Source organism: Oncorhynchus mykiss, chromosome 5, assembly GCF_013265735.2.
Source record: "Oncorhynchus mykiss isolate Arlee chromosome 5, USDA_OmykA_1.1, whole genome shotgun sequence".
In the NCBI taxonomy this organism is placed as follows: Eukaryota; Metazoa; Chordata; class Actinopteri; order Salmoniformes; family Salmonidae; genus Oncorhynchus; species Oncorhynchus mykiss.
Window position 1 is genome coordinate 74,756,948 of NC_048569.1, and position 17,056 is coordinate 74,774,003.

General features: G+C 41.8%; 1 protein-coding gene across 2 annotated transcripts in view; it reads left to right on the forward strand.

The window, feature by feature from the left end:
- LOC110524560 (mast/stem cell growth factor receptor Kit) overlaps positions 1-13,221 on the forward strand; it is a 40,820-nt gene extending 27,599 nt beyond the window's left edge. For both annotated transcript variants that reach the window (XM_036978396.1, XM_036978397.1), the window contains exons 13-21: positions 1,686-1,796; positions 3,275-3,431; positions 3,831-3,928; positions 4,110-4,240; positions 4,812-4,934; positions 5,684-5,795; positions 5,904-6,003; positions 6,310-6,415; positions 10,655-13,221. In XM_036978396.1, the coding sequence (XP_036834291.1) occupies positions 1,686-1,796; positions 3,275-3,431; positions 3,831-3,928; positions 4,110-4,240; positions 4,812-4,934; positions 5,684-5,795; positions 5,904-6,003; positions 6,310-6,415; positions 10,655-10,858 (1,142 nt within the window). In that variant the 3' untranslated portion in view covers positions 10,859-13,221. The remainder of the gene's footprint in view (positions 1-1,685; positions 1,797-3,274; positions 3,432-3,830; positions 3,929-4,109; positions 4,241-4,811; positions 4,935-5,683; positions 5,796-5,903; positions 6,004-6,309; positions 6,416-10,654) is intronic.
- The last annotated feature ends 3,835 nt before the right edge of the window (positions 13,222-17,056 follow it).

Here is a 17,056-nt window from a genome sequence, read left to right on the forward strand (position 1 = left end):
GTACAGAGAGATCCTTGATAAAAACCTGCTCCCGAGCACTCAGCAACTCAGACTGGGGCGAAGGTTCACCTTCCAACAGGACAACGACCATAAGCACACAGCCAAGACAACACAGGAGTGGTTTTGGGACAAGTCTCTGAATGTCCTTGAGTGGCCCAACCAGAGCCCAGACTTGAACCAGATTGAACATCTCTAGAGAGCCCTGAAAATAGCTGTGCAGTGATGCTCCCCATCCAACCTGACAGAGCTTGAGAGGCTCTGCAGAGAAGAATGGGATAAACTCCCCAAATACAGGTGTGCCAAGCTTGTAACGTCATACTTAAGAAGACTCAAGGCTGTAATCACTGCCAAAGGTGCTTCAACAAAGTACTGAGTAAAGGGTCTGAATACTTACGTCAATGTGATATGTAAGTTTTTCTTTTTAATCAATTAGCCTAAATGTTCATTGTCATTTTTGGCTATTGTGTGTAAATTGATGATGGGAAAAAAATGTTTAAATAATGTTTAGAATAAGGCTATAACATAGCAAAATGTGGAAAAGTCAAGGGGTCTGAATAATTTCTGAATCCACCGTATATACAAAAGTATGTGGACACCCCTTCAAATTAGTAGATTCAGCTATTTCAGCCAGATATGGTTCAGACAAGTGTATAAAATCGAGCACACAGCCATACAATCTCCATAGACAAACAGTGGCAGTAGATTGACCTTACTGAAGAGCTCAGTGACTTTCAACGTGGCATGATCATTACTTGCCACCTTTCCAACAAGTAAGTTGGAAGCAACGTCAGCACAAAAACTGTTCGTTGGGAGCTTCATGAAATGGGTTTCCTTGGCCCAAGCAGACGCATGCAAGCCTAAGGTCACCATGCACAATGCCAAACATCGGATGGGGTGGTGTTGAGCTCGCCGCGATTGGACTCTGGAGCAGTGGAAACTCGTTCTCTGGAGTGATGAATCCTGCTTCACCATCTGGCAGTCCGACAAACTAATCTGTGTTTGGCAGATGCACGTAGAACGCTACCTGCTGAATGTATAGTGCCAACTGTAAAGTGTGGTGGAAGATGACTATTTTCATGGTTCGGGCTAGGCTCCTTGGTTCCGGTAAAGGGAAATCTTAACGCTACAACATACAATGACATTTCAGACGATTCTGTGCTTCCAACTTTGTGGCAACAGTTTGGGGAAGGCCCTTTCCTGTTTCAGCATGACAATGCCCCCGTGCACAAAGCAAGGTCCATACAGAAAAGGTTTATTGAGATCGGTGTGGAAGAACTTGACTGGCCTGCAAAGAGCCCTGACCTCAACCCCATCGAACACCTTTGGGATGAATTGGAACACTGACTGAGAGCCAGATCTCATCGCCCAACATCAGTACCCAACCTCATTCAATGCTCTTGTGGCTGAATGGAAGCAAGCCCCCGTTGCAATGTTCCAACATCTAGTGGAATGCCTTCCCAGAAGAGTCAAGGCTGTTATTCAGCAAAGGGGGGACCAACTCCATATTAATGTCCATGATTTTGGAATGAGATGTACAACGAGCAGGTGTCCACATTCTTTTGGTCATGTAGTTTATGTATGCTTGTTACAATAAACCAGCCAGAGGCCATACTTCCTGTGATGTTTTCTTTGATGATGACTTTGAAGCACTTTTAAATGATCATGTCCTGGTGGTGTTTCCACAGCCAGTGCCCATGCCACTGAGAAGGAGGCTCTGATGTCAGAGCTGAAAGTTCTCAGTTACCTGGGAAACCACATGAACATTGTCAACCTGCTGGGAGCCTGTACTGTTGGAGGTAAGGAGCAGCATGTCTAGAGGACTGTAGGGTTTATTCTCATTCTAATCTATTCTACTATCAATCTTGGAACTACAGTTGGCAGAGGTTTTTGAGATACAGTAATAATCGGAACAATCCTCCCTTTTATCACCAAGGATTGTATGACTTGTTGGCGAAATATCAGCCTTTCTAGAGTTTTCCCTATTAACACTATCAACTTTTCTCTTTACCGTAGCAATTGTGTTGAATCCACTCAATATTAGCCACTTTCAATGCAACATACAAAACAAACTATGCAAAATAATTTGTTGTCGGCACAACGCATCGAAGTATGATTCTTTTGCACATGACTCAGCCCATACTCAGCCAATACTCTACACAGACCGTTTCATCATTACCAATCAGAGCTGCAGTAGGCCTATATGCAAATAGACCATGGCCAAATATGGATATGTGCCATTTACTTTGAACTGGACTGAGTTTACAGCTGTCTTAGTGAGTAGATGCACTTGTTTTGAGATCATGCGAAGAGCTGGATGTAGCCACATGTGCACATTTTGTTCATATCCTTTGCTAGTTAGTGAGTTATTAGCCCAGTTATAGATCATTTGTAGTCAACAATAGGGGAGTGATTGCTTCCTACAAAACATGTACATTTCTAGACATCTTTGAAAATATTAAGAGGTAAAGAGCTGTTTTTGTTTTAAAGGGGTAGTTTTGTATTTTGAGACAGGCTTGAATAATCTAAGTAGCCAATTGGCAGATGGTAGCATATTTTTGTCTGATTCTCTGTAGTAATGGTATGGGAATAATAATGCATTTTATTTTGTAAAGTGGATTCTTGCATCAAACAACAAAACTACATTTTCAGTCACCTCCTTGTCTGAAGGACAAGTGGATAAAAAGGTTGATTTCAAGCCCTGCATGTTTTGTTTTTTTCTCATGGAATGTAAGCCTACATTGAACACCACACATTGGCTGCTACTGAAGGCTGAATGATAGAACAGCTATTTCCATGTTAAAATATTACGGGATGCATTTTCTCCGTAGTTTTCTATGGTAGGCCACTGGAATACCTGGTACGCCAACATTAGGATCAAATAGCCACAGTAGCCTACTTGGCCACAGTTAAAACTAACTTAAAGCAGGTACAGCCTCAGTGTTCAATGTAAACGCGTGCTGGAAGTTGCACAGAATTTCCACAACCTTCAAGTTTGCACTCAGCAGACCAGAAATCTGCTCAGAGCTCCCAAACAATTTGAGGGAACATTGCTTGTTGGGCGTAAGTATTGTTTACTATTCGTTGAATTAATGTTTATGATATAGGAGTGGTGCTCTTGCAACTTGTAGGAGTGGTGCTCCTGAAACTTGCTATACTTGTTTTGGTGTGTCTATATTTCAAGGTGTTTTGTTTGTCTTCTTTGTCTTTAGTGTGTTGTTTCTTGGTGGATGACATTCATGTGACTGACCATGGCTATTTGTCCCCTTGTCTTCAGGCCCAACCCTGGTGATCACAGAGTATTGCTGCTTCGGTGACCTCCTCAACTTTCTGAGGAGGAAGAGGGAGACGTTCTTTTGTGACACGTTAGGGGAGGACTGCTACTACAGGAATGTCATGCTGCAGAGGGAGACAGCTACAGCTGGGTCAGATGGGTCAGTGTGGACTCATTATGTTTACAAGGAGAGGGTGGTAGTTGGGTGGTATATACTGTAATTTTCACTGCACAGTTTATACTGTATATATGTACTGTTGCTTGTGTCATCTCACCTGCTCACAAAAGTAAATACCACTGCCGTTGTTCTCCCACCCATTGGAAAATTCCCCAATTTAACTAAGCATACAGTACTTTCATGGTCTATAAGGCAGGACACGTCTACACCAAACCGAATACTCTTTATTGTTATTGAGAAAAATACTTACAGTAAATATAAATGTCTCTGGAGATTCATAAATGTTTGTTGGGGAGTATTTCTTACGTAGTGTAATTGTAGTTATGTGTAGTATTTGATGGCGACTGAACTGACACCAGACTGCTTATTTCCTCCTTGCAGAGACAGCAGGAATGGCTACATGGATATGAGGCCTTCTGTCGCTGGTGTCCTGCCCAATGGCTTCTCCTCAGAGAAGAGAATCTCGATACGCAAACCAGGCAAGACATCCACTTTTATTTGAATTGATAATTATCACATATATCACTTGAGAAAGCTCATTTATACAGCCTGCAATGTGCAGTATCTCCCTCTATACATAGTTAAGCTTCCTTAATACACAATGTTGCTCCCTCTACGCACCTCTCGAATTATCTTGCTCTATCACTATGTTTCTCTCAGGTGGTTCCAGTAGTGAGCCTGATGTTGTGAGTGAGATGCTCCATGAGGACAGTCTCTCTCTGGACACTGAGGATCTGCTCAGCTTCTCCTATCAAGTGGCCAAAGGCATGGACTTCCTGGCTTCTAAAAATGTAAGCCCTTAATTTCCTCATAGAAGCTCTCCTCTCCTAATATAGCTCCTGAAAGCCCCACCACTAGCTATTCAGAAAACAGGTCTATTTTCACTCTGCAATTAAATCCAGCAAGTTAAATCCATGATGGTAGATAATGTCCAACCATTCTCTAAATATTTTCATTCTGTAAGTACTGTACATTCACGTAGACCAAGAAAAGCACTATTTCCACTGGTATTGTTTGTTCTATGTATCAGATTAAATTTAGACACACGCTAAGCCGTACACACACACACACATTAGTTCCATCTTCTTAATTTCCAAACAATGCTAGGATCACATTTCCATAGCTGGTCAACAGGTCCAGAATGCCTTTTGAGCATTCTGCTGAAAAATGTATAACCCATTGTGGCAAGCGGACACCAGACTACAGCCAGGCCCTGTATCAATCAGTGTGTGTGGAACAAATTTGGGGAAGAACATTTACTGTCACCATGTATTAGTAGTGTTTAAAACGTTTATGTTATCTTATGTTACCTTATGTTATCTTATTACATTACATCATGTTTTATTATTTGTGTGTGTTCAGTGCATCCACAGAGACCTGGCTGCCCGGAACATTCTGCTGACTCAGGGGCGAGTGGCAAAGATCTGTGACTTCGGCCTGGCCCGTGACATCACCACAGACTCCAACTATGTAGTCAAAGGCAATGTAAGTCTGGCCCATCGCTTACTACTGTTGAGCTCAATGTGATTTATAGACACGGCATAGATATTTTGCAGTGAAAACCATCAATGGAATAGTCAAGCACAGGCACAGCATTGATATAAAGCCTCTCAAAACCAGTGTCAGCCATGAGCCTGGGGGCATCATGGGCTAGTACTGTATGTTCCAATTCCATAGCATGTGAAGTACAGTATGTTATGTTATGTTATGTTCACTGAGTGTACAAAACATTAGGAACACCTGCTCTTTCCCTGACATAGATGAATTCAGGGCCAGCATCCCTATGGAATGCTTTAGATATTAGGAAGGTGTTCCTAAAGTTTTTTTACACTCAGTGTGTATCTGATGGATCTGACATTGTAATGTGCACTCTGACAGGTGTGTGATTAGGAATTCCTTTAAATGTCACTGAATTCTTTCAATTAAGCACATCATTAAGCACCTTAGGGGACTTTTAACCTACTCTTGAAACTAAGGAAATACAGTACCTCTCCTCTCATACAAGAACAAGCAATTTTGAACATTTCTAAACCAAAATTCAAGATGAATCAAAAGCATCTGCATTCATTATTTTCTCTCTCTAATTCTACACTCTTCACTGCTGTAGACAGCTGAAGTGATAGAGATGATGGATTACTTCAAAGATGTCAAGAGATTTGCTTTGATGCATTTTATGAATACATGAAGTGCATCTGACATATTAGACTGGCTGTGATGGTTTGTGTTCCATGCAGGCCCGCCTCCCAGTCAAGTGGATGTCTCCAGAGAGCATCTTTGAATGTGTGTACACATTTGAGAGTGACGTATGGTCCTATGGCATCTTGCTCTGGGAAATCTTCTCACTCGGTACGTACGTCCACGTTACCCTCTGTGTGTGTGTGTGTGTGTGTGTCCGTGTGTGCGAGTACCTGTCCGTGTGTGTTTTCATTATCTTATTTTCTTCATGGCCTACAGGAAGCAGTCCATATCCTGGGATGCTTGTGGACTCAAAGTTCTACAAAATGATTAAGGAAGGATATAGAATGGATGCACCAGAGTTTGCACCGAGTGAAATGTGAGTGCGTGTGCGTGTGTCTAAGTGTCTTGAGAAAGACGGTGTGTGCGTGGGTGTACTATACAGGGGTGCGATATGTGGGATTTAAGCAGATTGCATATTTAATGAATTTCACCATAAACTTCACCATGAAAGCTAAATTATTATTTAGTTTGTTATTAGACGTTAGCTTCATCTTCAGAAGAATAGACTTAGAGAAAAGCATGTAAAGTGTCACTTTGTAAGAGAGGGGGTAGAGTCAAGATAGGTAACAGGTGTATGTGCTTGGTGCCATGCCTGTGCTAAATATGTGTGTTGTGGTTTCAGGTATGAGATAATGAGGTCGTGCTGGGACTCGAACCCCTTTAAGAGACACTCCTTCAGCAAGGTGGTGGAGAGGATTGAACAACAGCTGTCAGACACCACAAAACACGTAGGTCACAGATCTCTTCTAACCTGCTTGTTTACACATGTTGACAGACTATGGATTTAAGGTATTCACATGAGTTTATTCTTATTTATTCTTGACATTTTTTTAAGTGCCAAAAGGTCCCACCTTGAGATTGTGCTGTATTTAATAGTAGCAAACAGTGCCTTGCAAATGTATTCACCCCCCCTTGGCGTTTTCCTATTTTCTTGCATTACAACCTGTAATTTAAATAGATCTTTATTTGTATTTCATGCAATGGACATACACAAAATAGTCCAAATTGGTGAAATGAAATGAAAAAAATAACGTGTTTTAAAAAAAATTTAACTGAAAAGTGCTGCGTGCATATGTCACCCCCTTTGGTAGGAAGCCCCCTAAATAAGATCTGGCACAACCAACTACCTTCCGAAGTTACATTAGTTAGATTGCACACAGGTGGACTTTATTTAAGTGTCACATGTTTTAATATACGCCTGTTCTGAAAGGCCCCAGAGACTGCAACACCACTAAGCAAGGGGTACCACCAAGCAAGCGGTACTCTCCAAACAGGTCAGGGACAAAGTTGTGGAGCAGTACAGATCAGGGTTGGTTATAAAAACATATCTGAAACTTTGAAAATCCCACGGAGCACCATTAAATCCGTTATTAAAAAATTGAAAGAATATGGCACCACAACAAACCTGCCAAGAGAGCACCGCCCACCAAAACTCATGGACCAGGCAAGGAGGGCATTAATCAGAGAGGAAGCAAAGAGACCAAAGATAACCCTGAAGGAGCTGCAAAGCTCCACAGCAGAGATTGGAGTATCTGTCCATAGGACCACTTTAAGCCATTCACTCTACAGGGCTGGGCTTTAAGGAAGAGTGGCAAGAAAAAAAATAAGCAACCATGTTTGGTGTTCGACAAAGGCATGTGGGAGACTCCCCAAACATATGGAAGAAGGTACTCTGGTCAGATGAGACTAATATTGCTTTTTGGCCATCAAGGAAAATGCTATGTCTGGTGCAAACCTAACACCTCTCCTCACCCCGAGAACACCATCCCCACAGTGAAGCATGGTGGTGGCAGCACCATGCTGTCGGGATGTTTTTCATCGGCAGGGACTGGGAAACTAGTCAGAATTGAAGGAATGATGGATGGCGCTAAATACAGGGAAATTCTTGAGGAAAACCTGTTTCAGTCTTCCAGAAATTTGAGACTGGGACGGAGGATCAACTTCCAGCAAGACAATGACCCTAATTATACTGCTAAAGCAACACTTGAGTGGTTTAAGGGGGAAACATTTAAATGTCTTGGAATGGCCTAGTCAAAGCCCAGACCTCAATCCAATTGAGAATTTGTGGTATGACTTAAAAATTGCTGTACATCAGCGGAACCATTAAAACTTGAAGGAGCTGGAGCAGTTTTGCCTTGAAGAATGGGCAAAACTCCCAGTGGCTAGATGTGCCAAGCTTAGAGAGGCATACCCCAAGAGAATTGCAGCTGTAATTGCTGCAAAAGGTGGCTCTACAAAGTATTGACTTGCTCAAGTTCTGTTTTTTGTCTTTATTTCATGTTTCACAATAAAACATATTTAGCATCTTCAAAGTGGTAGGCATGTTGTGTAAATCAAATGATACCAACCTTCCACAAATCTATTTTAATTCTAAGTTGTAAGGCAACAGAATAGGAAAAATGCCAAGGGGGTGAATACCTTCGCAAGCCACTGTACTATACAAATTCAATAAAATATTACCTGCCTTCATGTTTTAGTAATGTCCCACTGGGCACACACTGGTTGAATCGTTTCCACATAATTTCAATTATGTATTGTAGTAGTGTATTAATTTTATATGATGTACTGCTTTATATTTGTTTGATATGTAATGTAAGTGCGTTAATGTATTTTGACTCCAGGAAGAATAGCTGCTGCCTAGGCAGTAGCTAATTGGGATCCCTAATAAATACAAATATAATACAATGATATTACGTGGAACCGAGTTGATGTCTGTTGCCAGTGGCGTTAGCCTACTGCCCTAGCCTTTTGTAAGGCCACTCAGTGGTTGAAGAATGTGAGTCCTCTGACATTTGAAACCTGACAGAAGTGCTTTTAAAGTACCACCTAACAATCAGTCCCATCCGCTAAACACTGCTGACCAGTCATCTGTTAAGGCATTCCAGCATGTGTCACAGACTGTTAGGACTGATCTAGTTGTTTTGAGTTAATGAATTACCACAGGGCCACACTGTAAACCACTATGTGTTGTCATTACTCAACTTTTGATGAAACCTGTTGCACTTAATGTTGAAGTCGGAAGTTTACATACACCTTAGCCAAGTACATTTAAACTCAGTTTTTCCCAATTCCTGACATTTAATCGTAGTGAAACATCCCTGTTTTAGGTCAGTTAGGATCAGCACTTTATTTTAAGAATGTGGAATGTCAGAAGAATAGTAGAGAGAATGATTTACCTCAGCTTTAATTTCTTTCCTTCATCACATTCTCAGTGGGTCAGAAGTTTACATACATTCAATTAATATTTGGAGCATTGCCTTAAAATAGTTTAACTTTTGTCAAACGTTTCTCACACGCTTTTTCAGTTCTGACCACAAACGTTCTATAGGATTGAGGTCAGTACCTTGTGATGGCCACTCCAACACTTAGTTGTCATTGAGCCATTTTGCAACAACTTTGGAAGTATGCTTGGGGTCATTGTCCATTTGGAAGACCCATTTGCGACCAAGCTTGAACTTCCTGACTGATGTCTTGAGGTGTTGCTTCAATATATCCACATCATTTTCCATCTTCATGATGCCATCTATTTTGTGAAGTGCACCAGTCCCTCCTGCAGCAAAGCACCCTCACAACTTGATGCTGCCACCCCCGTGCTTCACGGTTGGGATGGTGTTCTTCGGCTTGCAAGCCTCCCCCTTTTTCCTTCAAACATAACGATGGTCATTATGGCCAAACAGTTCTATATTTGTTTCATCAGACCAGAGGACATTTCTCCAAAAAGTACGATCTTTGTCCCCATGTGCAGTTGCAAACTGTAGGCTGGCTTTTTTATTGTGGTTTTTGAGCAGTGGCTTCTTCCTTGCTGAGCGGCCTTTCAGATTATGTCGATATAGGACTCATATAGATCATTTTGTACCTGTTTCCTCCAGCATCTTCACAAGGTCCTTTGCTGTTGTTGTTCTGGGATTGATTTGCACTTTTCACACCAAAGTACTTTCATCTCTAGGAGACAGAACGCGTCTCCTTTCTGAGCGGTATGACGGCTGCGTGGTCCCATGGTGTTTATACTTGCGTACTATTGTTTGTACAGATGTACGTGGTACCTTCAGGCATTTGGAAATTGCTCCCAAGGATGGACCAGACTTGTGGAGGTCTACAATTTGTTTTCTGAAGTCTTGGCGGATTTCTTTTGATTTTCCCATGATGTCAAGCAAAGGGGCACTGAGTTTGAAGGTAGGCCTTAAAATACATCCACAGGTACACCTGTGCAGGCAGCGAACGGTTGAAAAGCATGCATTTGGTTTTACTAGCGTTTAAGAGCAGTTGGAAGACACGGAAGGAGTGTTGTATGGCATTGAAGCTCGTTTGGAGGTTAGATAGCACAGTGTCCAAGGAAGGGCCAGAAGTATACAGAATGGTGTCATCTGCGTAGAGGTGGATCAGGGAATTCAACTTACTACAAGTATTTAAGTAAAACGTGCCTGTGGGTTTACAGTCCACACAGTCCAAACAAAGTACAAAGAGCATGCCTGTGAGTTTCCCCACCCCAACTACCCAGGGCCACATGTTTAGGCTACCACCAGACTAGTCAGACTAGCAGTTAACACACAGAAATGTGTCAACCCTCAATTAACACACGCATCACACACATCACACGCCACACACACTTGCATGCACCCCACACACGCACACAAACACATGCAGTAGCCACTGAACATCTCATGACAGTTAGAACGTGATGAATAGGATTGATCACTTGTGACATAATCACCTCTTTCATTGTGTCATGATGACCTCTCTTCATGAAATCAGCTCACCTCTCACTTCTGAAACATGCCAGCGATTTAGCTAACACAGAGCAAGCCTTCTCTTCTCACGCCTTCCCCTTCAGACCAGAATGCTACACAGTCACCTTCTTTATTTAACCACGCTACATGTTTCTCACTCAGTAAGCAGAACTGCAATGAAAACACCCCTCCAGTATGAACTCTCTCTGTTTCTCTCTGTTTCTCCCTCTCTCTGTCTAGATCTATCTGAACTTCAGCTCCAAGTTTCCGGTTACAATGGGGCAACAGGTTACCAGCGTGGACCAGGGGACGCAGAATGCCAACATCGTTTGCCTCAACTCTGTGGGCAACAGCAACGCCTCCACTCAGCCCCTATTGGCCAGCGCCAGCGATGACATCTTTCTGGGGGAGATGGCCACTGGGCTCAGGGTCCACCAGGTGTAAGGCCCCACCCACGATGGCTGCCCCATAAAGTGCCTGTTCAGTGCCATCCCGAACACCCCACCACACCCTATTCCAATCATATATTGTGTCTAGCTATTAACCACCCCCTCCCAACCTTATGCCTAGCTGTTAGCCTCCCCTTTCAGACCGAGGTTTTAAAGAAGGATCCTCTCGAAACCTCTGCTCCTGGCCGCCTTAGGGGTTACCATTCCTAGATCATTACTGCATATACATTTTGATGTGCTGTTTGAAATGGACACTATAGTTTATAGCTCCATAGTAGTGCTATTTTCAGAGGACTTTCCTCAATGTTGCTGTTACTGTATCTTATATGTTTCATACAATGTTTTTGTTTTTCACATTTCCGTTGTCAATGTATTAAACTGAATTACTATGTTTTGTTTTAAATATATATTTTTTCTTAAACTAAATAATGTAGCATTTATAATGGTTAAAATACAACTATTGCTGGAGGTGAAAGTACTTGAAATGTAACATCTTTCCAGATGTAGGCATCATGTAATGAAGCTTTCAGTTGACCTTTTTTTCTGTTGCGTCTTTTAAAAAATGAATGTTAGTATTATTCCACAAGTTCAGTTTTGGTGATTATGTGAAGGAGAGACATTTCTAGGGCCAATGGCTGAAATTATATTCAGGAAGATAAGTCTCAAAACGTCTCAATCTAATGAACCAATAAGCATGGTACTATGACTGTTTATATGTGTATATATTGACCTTGTGTATGACTAGTAATAAGCCTATGATGTGAGAGGTAGCATTAGCTTAGATTCAGCAAAGGTTGCTTGCTGGAGAATCCTTGTAAATATGTAAATATGTTGCTTGTGTCGGCACCTCTTCTGTCTTTTACAGTATGTGACCCTTGTTTACATTTGTCATCAGACAGGTACTGCCATATCACTATGGGGTTTCTTTAGTATAAAAACTGTCACCAAAGATGGGTAAGGTTGAAACAGTGCGTGGTTAGGATGAGCATACTGTATAAGGGAAAAGGTGATTAGCCAGTGGATGCTTTCTACTCTTAAAGATGGTTAAAGAAGGCTTTCTGTTTTGAGACAAAAAGACAATGATGCTCGTTTCAAATGCCAATGTGAAGCTTGCAGAACAAACCAATAACTGTTCTGAGAAAAAGCCAATGGGAGGAATTCTGCTCAGATGAATAGCCAATTTGGTGTTAGATGTTAGAGCTGTCTAATCAAACAAGGTTGTGACATGTCTTATAGCTCCCTACAGTCCTGTGAGCAGTACCCTCAGTGCTCCCATCCCATCCATCAGTAGCTGATTTCTCAGCCTTCCCTCCGCTCTTTATGTCCGGCTGCTTCCTCTGACGGAAGTGTCATTTCCACCATCTCTCAGCCAGAGCTCTGTATCACTTCAGACTCCCATCACTAGGACTTCCCTCTTCCCACACTGAGATATTGTTATGAAGAGCACCTGGAAATGCACAGATGGAAAGTGTGTGCGTCTGTGTGTAGGTGCCACAGTATGAAATGTAGGACATTTACCCAACTCGCTTTTCAACCCTGTCTCCTTCCCAAAACTGGCTCTTTGTAAATATGTGTGTGAATACAATGTAATGTGGATGCTGTCTTAATGTTTTATTTTCTATTGATATGGTATATTTAATGCACACCTCTGATATTCTGTAATATAAAACATTTCCTACCACAAATAGATACACAGATACATCCATTAAATATATACTGTACGTCTTTTTTCTTTGGAGGTAAGCTGCTTGTTTTTCTGTTTTCTTGTGACAACTGTAGATGTCTTTGTTTGGATGTTGCTGTAGATTCGTTGTGTAGTGACATTTTCTCCTTGGCTAACCATCACATGGTCTTCTACAAGCAAGTCAAAACATTTGTTCTTTATTTTCAAATGCTTTTGTACAGCTTTGCCTTGAAAATCTAGTTTGTTTTCAGCCCCAAACAGGAACGCAATAGCAAATATTGTTCTAATTTGGCTAATTACAAGCAAGGACGAGTAGAGCTGTAGGGCAATGACTCACATCAATGCAATGCTCCTTCCCCATTCCCCCTTCTGTCACATGGAATTGGAGACCTCAAAATAGGTAATTACGCACTAATAACATAGTAGTTACATGTTTATCTGTGTCATTCATCACACTGTTAAAGAGAGCACAACCAAAATATTGTCTGATTATCCCTAACATCGTTACGCTGGAAAAGTTGATATAATATGATGCTTGTTTTCAAATTTTTAGGACATTTGTATATTTGTTGTGTATTTATTTTACAAGAGACAAAGTTGTTTGTTGTGCACATTTGCAATGTGTTGCTATCTCTTGTGTTACTGTAATATAAATAAAATAAACCCTTTAAATAGTTTTGTTAATCATGATTTGTATTAGTAATATGTGACTTTTTCATGTTATTATTTTCATGTGTGCAGTTTAGTAAGTTAAGACAATCCTGTCTTCTCCTTTGATTCAGTTTGATAATGTAGTGGAGTCATTTTATTTAGACATTTTGACATAGATTTGAGGGTCATATTGTCAGCCATCTGTGTCAAGCCTCTGAGCAGGTGATGCCTCAGGTCACTGTCAGTCTCCTCCCCATGGTAGTGTACAGTTATACTAGTCTACAGTCACTGACCGTATCTGTTTATAAAATCATGTTTCCTGCTCCAGAATTGTCAGGGTCTTTGGCTTGGGTCCAGCTTGGGACATCTGGCTGAAGGGGAACGCTGCCAGGACAGTGGCTTGTCCAGCAGGCCAGGCCGGTGGACAGACAGACGGAGTGCGTGTCACTGTGTGGGCTGAGCCCATTGTTCTAGCATCTACAGTATCTGATAAGAGGGACAGGAAATCCCACCATTGAAGCAGAATGGTTGGTTGAATACGTTTGTGAGACAGAGTGGTCGCTTACAGTAAAAAGCAGCTGAGAGAGGGAGAAGAATCTTTTCTGTAATATTTCATCACATTATTTGAAGATCATTGCGAGACTGAGACTGGACTTTTACAGCAAAAGCTACTTACACTTGTGCTACTGTACTGTTGGTCTAATATGAAATGTCCTGCAACAGGGTGATCAAATTAAGATCTTACATCTGTATATGGCCCAGTTGAGATTTTCATATGTTATTACTCTCCCAATACAGTCCGATTAGACGCAGTGTATTGAAAGCTTTTTTTCTTGCTCTATCCCTCTCCCATCTCACCCTCTGTCTCTCAGTAAGGTTTGAATTCTGTCCAGGTCCTCATTCCAGCACAATAGTCTCATTTTGTTTTCTAATAGCCTCTGGTAAATTATACTTCTGTCCAAGATGGAAAAACAAACACCCAATTGTATCATGGCAGTTCCATTGCTTTTTCTCTGGGATAATCTAGTTACAAGGGCCAAGTGCCAACACGATGCAATATGTAATTAATACACATGATATGGTGTGTGTGTGCATGTTTGCATTCGTACGAGTGTGCGTGCATGTGTTCATGCTTACATGTGTGTATTTGTGTGTACTCCTTTAAAACAATCCCCTGAATGTTGTGTTTAGTCTGTAGATTTTTCTGTGAAAGTATGGGGCTTTAATTGATTTTGTATATATTTTAGTGTTCTGCTCCTTTAGTTAAAGCTCCAGTTGCTGAACCTGTGGTGTAGCCAAATTAAGTAGCAGGGTTGACTAATTCATCTTAAATGACCTCCCTTATCCTACCTCATGTGCACATGCTGTATATAGACTTGTTCTACTCTATTATTGATTGTATGTTTGTTTATTTCATGTGTAACTCTGTGTTGTTGTATGTGTCGAACTGCTTTGCTTTATCTTGGCCAGGTCGCAGTTGCAAATGAGAACTTGTTCTCAACTAGCCTACCTTGTTAAATAAAGGTGATATAAAACATTTAAATATCAGCCATGAATCCCCTTGTGACAGGGGAATGAAGGCTTGTTGATTGCAACAGGGAGTGGCAATGGAATACAAGCTTCACAAAAAATATGATTTTGTTCAAACATTTCTAGCCTGTATATCAATGAGTAACAGTGTTGACGTGTTATGCTTGAACCACTACTCAGTTTTCCACCAGAAAATGGCAAAAAAAAGTAGAACCAGCTCATCTACTTTTACAGTGCCTTAAGAAAGTATTCAAACCCTTTGAATTTTTCCACATTTTGTTGTGTTACTGCCTGAATCTACTGGGTGACAAATTCACCTTTCAGCAGGACAATAACCTAAAACACCAAATATAAAAGACCAAATACACACGTTGCTTACCAAGAAGACAGCGAATGTTCCCGAGTGGCCGATTTAACTTATATCAGTTTGGCAAGACTTGAAAATGGCTGTCTAGCAATGATCAACAACAAACTTGACGAGGCTTGAAGATTTAAAAAAGAAAAATGCTTATAAGAAATTCCACTATACTCTGTGAAGACCCATTAAAGAGGCAACGCGTCAATACAGGACTAAGATTGAATCCTACTACACCAGTTCTGACGCTGTGGCAGGGCTTGCAAACTATTTTGGACTACAAAGGGAAGACCAGCTACGAGCTGCTCAATGACACAAGCCTACCAGGCGAGCTAAAGGACTTCTATGTGCACTTCAAAGCAAGCAACACTGAAGCATGCATGAGAGAAAAAGCTGTTCCGGACGACTGTAGCCGATGTAAGACGTTTAAACAGGTCAACATTCACAAGGTCACAGGGCCAGACAGATTATCAGGACCTGTACTCCGAGCATGCGCTGATAATTCTACACGTTTCAAACAGACCACCATAGTCCCTGTGCCCAAGAACATCAAGGTAACCTGCCTAAATGACTTCCAACACTCACGTCTGTAGCCATGAAGTACTTTGAAAGGCTGGTCATGGCTCACATCAACATCATCATCCCAGAAACACTAGACCCACTCCAATTTGCATACTGCCCCAACATATCCACAGATGATGTAATCTCTATTGCACTCCACACTGCCCTTTCCCACCTGGACAAAAGGAACACCTATGTGAGAATGCTATTCATTGACTACAGCTCAGAGTTCAAAACTATAGTGCCCTCAAAGCTCATAACTAAACTAAAGACCCTAATACTAAACACCTCCCTCTGCAACTGGATCATGGACTTTCTGACGGGCCACCACGAGGTGGTAAGGGTAGGTTACAATATATCTGCCACACTGGTCCTCAACACAGGGGCCCCTCAGGGGTGCGTGCTTAGACCCTCCGGTGCTCCCTGTTCACCCATGACTGTGTGGCCAAGCATAACTCTAACACAATCATTAAGTTTACAGACGACACAATGGTGGTAGGCCTGATCACCGACAATGATGAGACAGTCTATAGGGAGGAGGACAGAGACCTGGCAGTGGGGTGCCAGGACAACAACCTCACACTCAGCATGATTAAGAATAAGGAGATGCTTGTGGACTACCGGAAAAGAAGAGCCGAGCATACCCTGATTTTTATCGACGTGTCAGTGTCAGTGTATAATGTCTGTTTGTAACATATGTTAAAATGTGATCGTATTATAAGTTGTATTTTAATGTTTAAGGACTCCAAATGAGGACTAAAATAGATAATCACAAATCTAATCAAATCGACAGGGCTTTAGTGGAACAGGTTGAGACCTTCAAGTTCCTTGATATCCACGTCACAAACAAACTAACATGGTCCAAACACACCAAGACAGTTGTGAAGAGGGCACTAAAACGTTTATTCCCCCACAGGAGACTGAAAAGATTTGGCATGAGTCATCAGATTCTCAAAAGTTCTACAGCTGCACCATCGAGAGCATCCTGACTGGTTACATCACTGCCTGGTATGGCAATTGCTCGGCCTCTGACCGCAATGCTCTACAGAGGATAGTGCGTACGGCCCAGTACATCACTGGGGCCAAGCTTCCTGCCATCCAGGACCTCTATACCAGGCGGTGTCAGAGGAAGGCCCTAAAAACTGTCAAAGACTCCAGCCACCCTAGTCATAGACTATTCTCTCTGCTACCTCACAGCAAGCGGTACCGGAGCGTCAAGTCTAGGTCCAAAAGGCTTCTTAACAGCTTCTACCCCCAAGCCTTAAGACTGCTGCACATCTAATCAAATGACTACCACACACACACACACACACTTTTTCCCCCGCTGCTGCTACTGTTTATTATCTATGCATAGTCACTTTACCCCTACCTACATGTACATATTACCTCAATTACCTTGACTAAACTGTACC